The sequence below is a fragment of the Mesitornis unicolor genome, unplaced genomic scaffold (assembly GCF_000695765.1).
Source record: "Mesitornis unicolor isolate BGI_N332 unplaced genomic scaffold, ASM69576v1 scaffold11866, whole genome shotgun sequence".
NCBI lineage: Eukaryota > Metazoa > Chordata > Aves > Mesitornithiformes > Mesitornithidae > Mesitornis > Mesitornis unicolor.
The window spans coordinates 14,922-24,330 of record NW_010190320.1 but is presented as its reverse complement, the minus strand read 5'-3'; the positions used below and the strand labels follow the sequence as shown (position 1 = coordinate 24,330).

Sequence of the window (9,409 nt, the reverse complement as noted above, 5' to 3'; positions counted from 1 at the left end):
CGAGAGAAAGGCCGGACCCGCCACAGCATGCCCTGTGCTCCCCTCACCTCATTGCAGGCGGCCCCAAGGGAGCGTGCAGGGTCGCAGTCGCACTGCTCACAACCGGAGCCACTGGCAAGTCTCCAGGTGTGGGGGGCACAGCGGTCACAGGTCTGCCCCACCACGTTGGGGAGGCAGCGGCACTGCCCCGTGGCCGCCTCGCACCGGCAGCTTTCTGAGCCCTCACAGTCCTCCTGGATGGTGCCCAGGTAGTTGCAGACGCACTCTGTGAGGAAAGAGCGTGGTGCCTGGATGTCAGCCTGCCTTCTTGTTACCAGACTGCCCAGAGTTCACATTTTGTTTATTGTCCAAGACTCCAGAGGTGCGGAGAGATGCCAGAACACCCCAGTGCCTGCAGCCAGGCCTGGCTGACCCAACACTGACCACCACCCAGCACCGCCAAGAGCCCTTCTTGTGACCCAGGCTGGCTACCTCTGTGGCTTCTCCTTCACTCAGGAGGTGACAGGAGCCCCCTCTGCAAGCAGCTCAGCTTTCCCTTGCTTCTCCTTTCCTCCCTTTGTACACAACCAAGCCCCAGGCCTGCCCAGCTCCTGTCAGCTGGCTGCAGCAGTGGATCTGCTTGGAGGGGTCAACGGCATGCGAGGCAAAGCAGGGCTCCGCTCGCCTGCCCAGCAACCTGTTTGCTCTATCAGGCTGTGCCTGGTGCCGAGGCCTCTCCACCACCTGGTTTGGCTCCCCACCATGGCCCTTGCTCCCACTGAGCACCACACCTGTCCTGCAGGGACACTGGTGGAAACAACAGCCAAATCCTCACCCCACCATGGGTGACCTCTGGAGAAAAGGTAAACAAAGACCACTAAGGAGAAGACAAGAAAACCCTCTCCCATGTCCTTTCAGCACATGTAAACACTGTCTCTGCTCTCCCTGTCAAATGTAAAGGACTCCTCTTCAGGCTCAGCTGAGCTGAAGAGCAGCTGTACCAACTCCAGCTGGAGGTAATTAAGCTTCCCCTCTACTCCAGATGCTCCCAGGTAAATTAAGCTCCCAGCTCAGGCTGCCACCGTTGCCCTGTGACATGGCTAGCCAAGGGGATGTGGCTGCTTCTCCCCACTCACTTCTGCAGTCCTGCTGCAGGGCGCTCCCATAGTAGCCCTGTTTGCAGAGATGGCAGTTTTCCCCCTCTGTGTGATACAGACACTTCACACACGCTCCTGTCTTCTTGTCGCAGGCCTCCGGGTCAGTGGTGTCGATGTTGTTGTTGCACTGGCACGGCTGGCAGGCGCCGCCAACCTCATCAGGACTCCCAAAGAAGCCAGACGCACATTCATCACATCGACTGCCTGTTTGAACAAACAGGCATGGTGGGAATTACCATCACAGCTCGCGAGCGCACAGCCCCATAAACAGCAAGACTGAGGCAGACAATAACGGCCATTAGTTGGGGGACTCTTGTGTGTGTTAATTGGATCACGCTCAAAGCAACAGAGGCAGCGCTTGGTGAGACTGCAGCAGCTTGGTGCAGCATGGATGGTACCACCTGCGGCAACAAGGTATGATGCTACAGCCCAGCTGCCAGCATGCTCATCCCCTTGGCTCTACTGCTGTCCTGTGCACCTCTCTGACCACGGGTCATCCCTTGCCACACTGCCAGGATCAAGGTTCATGGTGGTGCTGGCATTGCCTGCACAAGCTGCTCTGCCCTGTCACCTTCCAAGTGCTGCCAACCTCTAGCAGCAACACATTGAACCTTCTGCTGTGGTCACGTCCAACAACCCATACGAACATACCCCTTTCCCACCAGAAGATTCAACCCAACCAGCTCCCCTCCACACACCCGCCAAGTACCTATGTATCCCACGCTACAGACACACATGACTTGCAGCGTGATCGGATCCTGGTAACAGCCACTGGCAAACTGGCGTCCGCTCTCGGGGCCATCAGGGCAAGGGCAGGGGCGGCAGTGGTCGCCCGATCCCAGGACGGGGTCTCCGTAGTAACCAGCCTGGCACCTGTGCGATGGGGTACACGGCATGCAGGGGACTGCAGGCAAATGGACTGAAGCCTTGTTATAACTACACTCAGATTATCAACCACGGTGAAGAAACGAAGCACAGAAACACCCTTACAGCTTTCCTGTGCTACTCAAGCTCTGAGCAGCAGTGCCCACAGAGGGAAATTTATCTGGCAAGAGCAGGAGACCCAAGGCCTCTCAGAAGGCTTGCAATGGAGAAAGCTTCTCTGAAGCCCTGGGGTCCCACAATGCACTCTCAAATATCTGGGCTGGTGCTGCTGGGAGGCAGGGGGGTACAGGCAGGGAACAGGGGTCCCCACTCCCATTCTCGTCCAGGGCCACCAGTGCTGCTCTGGCTTCCACTGTCCAGGGACTTTCCCTGTGGATTCCCACCCATCTGAGCACCAGTGCTGGACGGGAACTGGCCCAGGAGAGGGGCCGAGGAGGGGGTGCACACCATACCTCTCGCAGTTGTGCCCCGCTGTGTGATCCCGGCAGCTCAGGCACTCTCCAGTGTAGGGGCTGCAGTCGTCGGCGTGGCCGTTGCAGTGACAGGGCTGACAGCTGGGGAAGCCCCAGAAGCCAGGCAGGCAGCGGTCACACTGCCGCCCGTACACCCCGGGGAAGCAGTGGCACTGGCCCGTCTCCGCATCGCAGAAGGTGTTGTAAGAGCCTCGGACATGGCACTCACACGCTGCAAGGAGAGGGTGAGAGGGGTTTGCATTTCCCTGGTAAGCCCTAAATGCAGGGCCCCAATCGCAGCACAGCCCAGAGCCAAGAGTTTAACGTACGTCGGCATCCGCTTGGCCCAAACCCAAAGGTGCCAGGGGCACATCTGTCGCACTGTCTGCCAACAACGTTGGGACGACACTGGCACTGTCCTCCGCTGGGGTCACACACTGAACTCAGGGAGCCCTGGGGGTCACACTGGCACGCTGAGTGGAGAAAAGAATCGGAGGGAATGAGTACCGCAGTGCAGGAGGTAAACCACCTGCCCATCCCATGCACATCTTCCCCGTGCAAACTGCTCTGCCTGGAACACCATGCAGCTTCCAGGGGCAGTCTGCCTTACAAGCAGGTGATTACGTACACAACGCGGTCTCATGTAATAGAGCAGAAATGCTGAATATGATGTTCTTGCAGACATCAGTCATGGGAGTTTTTACAACACTCCTGCTGTTTTCCAGACACCGGTATCTTTGGAAAGTTTCCCAAGCGCTGTTCGTGACCACATCTTCGCCTGAGCCTCCAACTGTGAATATGTCCAGCGATTTGCAGTATGGCATGAGAACAAGCTACAAAATAATTTTACAATGACAAAGTGTCACTGTTTATAAATAGCCTCCACCAAAATTGCAAAAATTCAGTACTACCCACTTCCTATCATCCATTTTTGTCTAAAAAACAGCCAGACAGAATTTGGAAGGGAAGTGACAGGAATTCTGTAGTTCTTGGTGGAATAGTTCTGGTATCTACCAAATTCTTACCAAATCTGCCAAACTGTACACATTCAAAAGAAAAAGGCAGACATTCATGACATACATGGCACACATTAGCCTTCCCAAAGAAACTCCAGTGAAAGTTCAGGTCTGTGGAACTAGCTGCACTCTTATAAAATACAGCAAAAGCCTCTTAACAGAAAAAGAACCCACATACTTTGAGACTGAAGAAATATATGCTGCTTCACATTGTTCAGTTAAAATCTGGCTTCAGCCATAAGCAACAAGATTGTAAAATACTACTTCGTATTTACACAGACGCATCCCAAAAGAGATGCAAACCTTCAGGCTTTTAAATATACTTTTCCACCAGAGCATCCCTGAAACAAGTTCTGCTCACAGAGTCAAGGAGTGTGTAGGGGTTCTCTGTTTCTGTATCCACTGAGGAGTACTGGGACAGCTCCAGGCGGATGGTGTAATTCAGCCCCTTCTCAAAGCAGACAGGCCGTGGGAGAACGACGTATCTGGATGATGAACAGGAAACAATTTTTACTTCAAAAGTCCAGCACTGTAAAGCATTTCAGGTGGCCCCATAAAGTAATTGAGATAACGGAAAGCAGCCAAGAGCGGGCAGAACAAAAGCTACAATGTGAAAGAGGTGGTTTGGAGGCTTGTGCATGTCAGAACCAGAAAAGCTTATCGCTAGGTAAAGAGTCGTACCGATGTTCACTCACAGGCTCTGCAAACACCTTCCCACACACATTTTACTCAGTGAACAAAACAAATCAGACAACAAAAATAAACTTAAAAGCTTTGAGTCTACAGACACAATGTTTAATGTGTTTCTATAACCCATTGGAAATTAAGTGTCATTAATTTTCATAGAAGCCATGGCAAACTGAAGATGTGATGTTAATCTGTTTCAATTTTTTAAATGTTTTTTTCTCTTTTCGGTCCATTCAGTTATACTGACCTGGAGCCAGGCGACAGTGAGATGACCTGATTATCATCATCAGGAACTGTATTGCCACACCGGCTACCCGTGGGAATCTTCCCTGGGCGCGAGACGCTGATCACAGCTTTTTCCCACTGATCCGGCAACTGGGCGGGGAAAAAAAAGGCTGATCAGCATCAAGCAACAGTCATAAGCTTCTGGGAGTGCCCAGAGCTCAGGCCAGGAAAAGCATGCACACAGACGGAGTGGTCACAGTGCAGTCAACTGCTGCCAAGCTCTAGGTAGGGTGCTGGGGGGATTTTTCTCTTTCTCTTCACCCAGAGAATTATCCATAGTGAAAAGCGACTGCTTGCAAACTCTTGGCTGCAGGGATTCAACATCCAAGATGGGTAGTTTTATTCCTAAGGCACATAACAGCGCTTCTTCCATTGGAAGCTTGTCTGGCTGATGCCAAATTTATATTTTAATCTGTCCTGACAGGACTTTTTAATTTCCTCATTAAACAGGTGCTGAAATAAGGCAATAACAAATAAAACTGTAAAGCAAATACTACTAGTAATAGTCAACATCTTCGATTTCACACACCTCAGACATTTAACTGAGTGTCTATCCTTGTCTTCGAGTCCTGATGACTCCTGAAAGTGCCAGACTCCTGCCAGCTGTGCACTGGAACATCCAGTGCCTACCAGGAGTTAGCAATGCCCGTACTCATAGACCTACCTGTGGCTCATAGCGGACCAGAATATCATACTCCATGGAGTAGGGGATGTTGTTGATGTAGAATTCCAGGTACGCCCCCTCAGGGACCCTTACAAATCCTATGCCTGTCCACGACGGCGTGCGGTCTGGTGTGTACTGGCGCTCTATTATGTTTACTCCCTACAGAAAGAGGGAACAGATATTTAATATCGATACATTAAATTTGCAAGCCCCACGGGAGTGTGTGAAGTGATAACTTCTGCCGATAGATCATTTCTGCATTGCAGCATCCATCATTTACATCCCAAAGAACACAAATTCTCTTTCAAATCCATGTGCATGCACACCGTTGCCCTTCCACTTAACAATATACAAAAGCAAGAAAAAGAAAGTAAAACAAAACTGAACAACTCCTAATCCATTTGTCTGTTATAATGGGGAATTACATTTAAAAACTCGTTGTAACTAATCCACCAGCTAGGACATCTCATTCACTGGAAGGACAGGACTTTCATATCATACCTGTAGCAGTAGATTTACTGCAGTGGCACATAACTGCTCTATTAACAGCCCAAGCTGAGTGCTGATTGCTTCCTTACTGCACTGGGCCGTTCCAAACCAAACTACTGCTCAGGATAACATTTGAAAAACAGATCACGACCGTCATGAGTAGGGTGTCACTAAATAACAGAGATTCTAACCATCAATAGATATTTAATAGCCAAATCAATATGTGGTCCCTCCTTTCAGTCTGAGGGGTCAGGTTTTTATCTGTTACTCTTTATATACAGCAAAGAGGAAAAAGGCAACAGAAAATGGAAGCGTGTGGTGAAACTTCTTATTTCAAACATATCTGCATCCACAAATAGTTCTCTCCATAGAACAACATCCTGTGCATTCCTACAGAAGCTGTTTCAGTAGAGAGGGATAAAATGTAAGGAAATGTCTATATACATACATATCACTTCAGGATGTCCCCTCATTCTCACACTTTGAAGAGAGCCTGGCTATAAATTACTACCCTTTGGCTTTACACAATGGTTGAAGGTCCCCAGAAAGGATGGCAGGCAGGACGCAAGCGAGGACATGCAGCTGTGGGTAGCATGGAGGCTTGGCCCCACTTGAAGATCCCTGCAACTCTGTGTCACATTGTTTTGTCTTGTCCAGAGCCCCTACCTGGAAATTCAGAGCTTTATTCTGCCACCAGACTAGTAAGAAAGTTTTTCAATACTGGCATTTTCAAAAATGATTTGTTCTGAAGGTTTTAAAAGGCAGCACAAGGTGGGTTTTCACACTGAGCTCCTTCACCTGTGAGTGTGATGAGCACCATGAGCCTTGGTGAGGCATCAGGTATTACCTTTCTAGTCAGACGCACAGGAATCCACCACAAACCCAGTGCTAGTTCACATATCCTCTGCTGTGGTTCAACTTCTGCTCTGCACTCTCTTCCCTCTCAGCAGTTATAGATTAGACTAGACTAGACTAGAATATTGTATTTCATTTAAATGTGACACACAGTGATCATCCAGTCCAAATGCCTGACCAGTCTGGGGCTGATCAAAAGTTAAAGAAAGTTGTTAAGGGCATTGTTCTCACTTTTGGGCCCCTTATTACAAGAAAGACATTGAGGTGCTAGAGCGTGTCCAAAAAAGAGCAATGAAGCTGGTGAAGGGTCTAGAGCACAAGTCTTATGAGGAGAGGCTGAGGGAATGGGGTTGTTTAGCCTGGAGAAAAGGAGGCTGAGGGGAGACCTTATTGATCTTTACAACTACCAGACTAGCAGAAAGGAGGGTGTAGCAAGGGAGGGGTCGGTCTCTTTGGCCAAGTAACAAGTGATAGGACGAGATGAAATGTCCTCAAGTTGTGCCAGGTGAGGTTTAGATTGGATATTAGGAAAAAATTCTTCATTGAAATGGTTGTCAGGCATTGGAACAGGCTGTCCAGTGAAGTGGTTGAGTCACTGTCCCTGGAGGTATCTAAAAGTTGGGTAGATATGGTGCTTAGGGACAGTTTAGTGGTGGACTTGGCAGTGTTAGGTTTATGGTTGGTCTCAATGATCTTAAGGGCCTTTTCCAACCTAAATGATTCTATGATTGTCCAAACACATCTATAACACTGACAGGCTTGGGGTATTGACCACCTCTCTAGGAAGCCTGTTTCAGTGTTTGACCACCCTCTTGGTAAAGAAATGCTTCCTAATGTTCACTCTAAACCTCTCCTGATGCAGTTTTGAACCATTCACAGAATCACAGAATCACAGAACGTTAGGGATTGGAAGGGACCTCAAAAGATCATCTAGTCCAATCCCCCTGCCGGAGCAGGAACACCTAGATGAGGTTACGCAGGAAGGCGTCCATCACTGGATACCAGGGAGAAGAGCTCAGCAACCTCCCTCCTCTATTTCCCCTCCTCAGGAAGCTGTCGAGAGCAACTAGGTCACCTGTCAGCCTCCTTTTCTCCAAACTAGACAACAAAACTCAAAGTCCTTAATTGTTCCTCATAGGACATTCCTGCCAGTACTTTCACCAGCTTTGTTGCCCTCCTCTGGAGGCATTCAAGGACTTTCACATCCCTCTTAAATCGCAAGTCCCAGAACGGCACACAGTACTTGAGGTGAGGCTGCACCAACACTGAATATAGTGGGATAATCACCTCTTTTGACCAGCTGGTTACGCTCTATTTGATGCACCCCAGGATGTGGTTTGCCCTCTTGGTTGCTGGGACTCATACTGAGCCTGCTGTCAACCAGCACCCCTGATCAACCTGCAGGGCTACTCTCCAGCCACTTCTCTCCCAAGTTATAGTTGTGTCTGACATTACTCCGTCCTAGGTGCAGAATCCGGCATTTGGACTTCTTAAATTTCATCCCATTAATCACAGCCAATGTGCCAGTCTATCTAGAACCCTCTGCGAGGCCTCCTGTCCCTCAAGAGAGTCAACAGCACCTCTCAGTTTGTATCATCAGCCAACTTGCTAATGAGTGCTTTCAACTCCTGCATCCAGATCACTGATAAATATATTGAACAGAACTGGCGCTAGAAATGAGCCCTGAGAAACACCACTGGTGACCAGTCACCAGCCAAATGTAGCCCCATTCACTACAACCCTTTGAGCTCTGCTTTTCAGCCGGTTCTTCACCCAGTGCACAGTGAACCTGCTCATCCCACAGCTGGACAACTTGTCCAGAAGGATGCTGTGAGGGCCAGTATCAAAAACCTTACTAAAATCCAGAAAAACTACATCCATCACCTTCCCTTCATTAACTAGGCAGGTGACCTTATAGAAAGATGTCAAAATAGCTAAACAGGACTTTCCCATTGTGAATCCATGCTGACTGTGCCTGACAACTGCATTATTCTTTAAATGCCTTTCAGTAGTACCTGGTATAATTTCCTCTATATTTTTTCCAGGAACTGAGGTTATACTAACAGATCTGTAGATCCCTGAGTCTTCCATCACACCTTCTTGTAGAAAGCAATAATGTTGGCTACCTTCCAGTCAGCGGGACCCTCCTCAGACTCCCAAACCCTTGGTAGATTATCAAGACGGCCATAACTTCCACCAGCTACTTGAGTTCTCTAGGATGAATCCCACCAGGCCCCATGGACTTGTGAACACTCAGCTGATACAGCTGGTCCTTCATGGTACACTCCTGGTACACTCATGGTCCTCCAACTCAGAGGACTGGGGAACCCAAGGTCTACCAGTATTATTAAAGACTGAGGTAAAAAAAGCATTGAACATCTGTTTTTTCTTCACCCCTATTAGTCAGATGACCATCTTCAACAAGTATTGGTCCAATTTTCTTTTAGGTCTCCTCTTGCTACTAACATACTTTAAAAAGCCCTTCTAACAGCCCTTACAGCAAAAATCCTCTGCCTTGGCTGCAACTGCAAAGTGGCTGCATTTTGTCTGAAATAAATAAATTAGGACAAAGTGCCCCAATTGCAGGCAGACAAGAATCTGCTGCTTTAGAGAAACCATTATCTAATCTCCATGACTCCTTGTTGGAGGCAAAGTTAATTGATGTTATCACCCAGCTGCTGTTAATGAATTAAAAGCAAGGCTGTACAGCGGTGAACGGAAAGAGACAGAAACCCTGATGCACCACACCAGTTGGCTAAACAACCTAAGGGCAACCTCACTTACAAAAATCAGTTTTTTTGCACAATCAACCATGGGTTTAGTCATTAATAAATGAAACATTACTGATGTACAGAAACTCTGAAAGCCACAGCAATGTGCTTAAATGCATACTTTGTTCTCTCCTGGTTTCAGTAGCACCAAAGAGAAGTGCCAGGGTCA

The 9,409-nt window shown here is 48.7% G+C and overlaps 1 protein-coding gene across 1 annotated transcript in view; it reads right to left on the bottom strand.

The window, feature by feature from the left end:
* Positions 1-9,409, bottom strand: part of LAMB1 (laminin, beta 1) — a 43,266-nt gene that overhangs the window by 21,017 nt on the left and 12,840 nt on the right. Inside the window, exons 12-20 of the mRNA XM_010186369.1 lie at positions 5,126-5,284; positions 4,424-4,551; positions 3,851-3,974; positions 3,102-3,306; positions 2,803-2,946; positions 2,474-2,705; positions 1,846-2,009; positions 1,116-1,340; positions 48-265 (exon numbers count right to left, since the gene is read on the bottom strand). Of these exons, the coding sequence (XP_010184671.1) occupies positions 48-265; positions 1,116-1,340; positions 1,846-2,009; positions 2,474-2,705; positions 2,803-2,946; positions 3,102-3,306; positions 3,851-3,974; positions 4,424-4,551; positions 5,126-5,284 (1,599 nt within the window). The remainder of the gene's footprint in view (positions 1-47; positions 266-1,115; positions 1,341-1,845; positions 2,010-2,473; positions 2,706-2,802; positions 2,947-3,101; positions 3,307-3,850; positions 3,975-4,423; positions 4,552-5,125; positions 5,285-9,409) is intronic.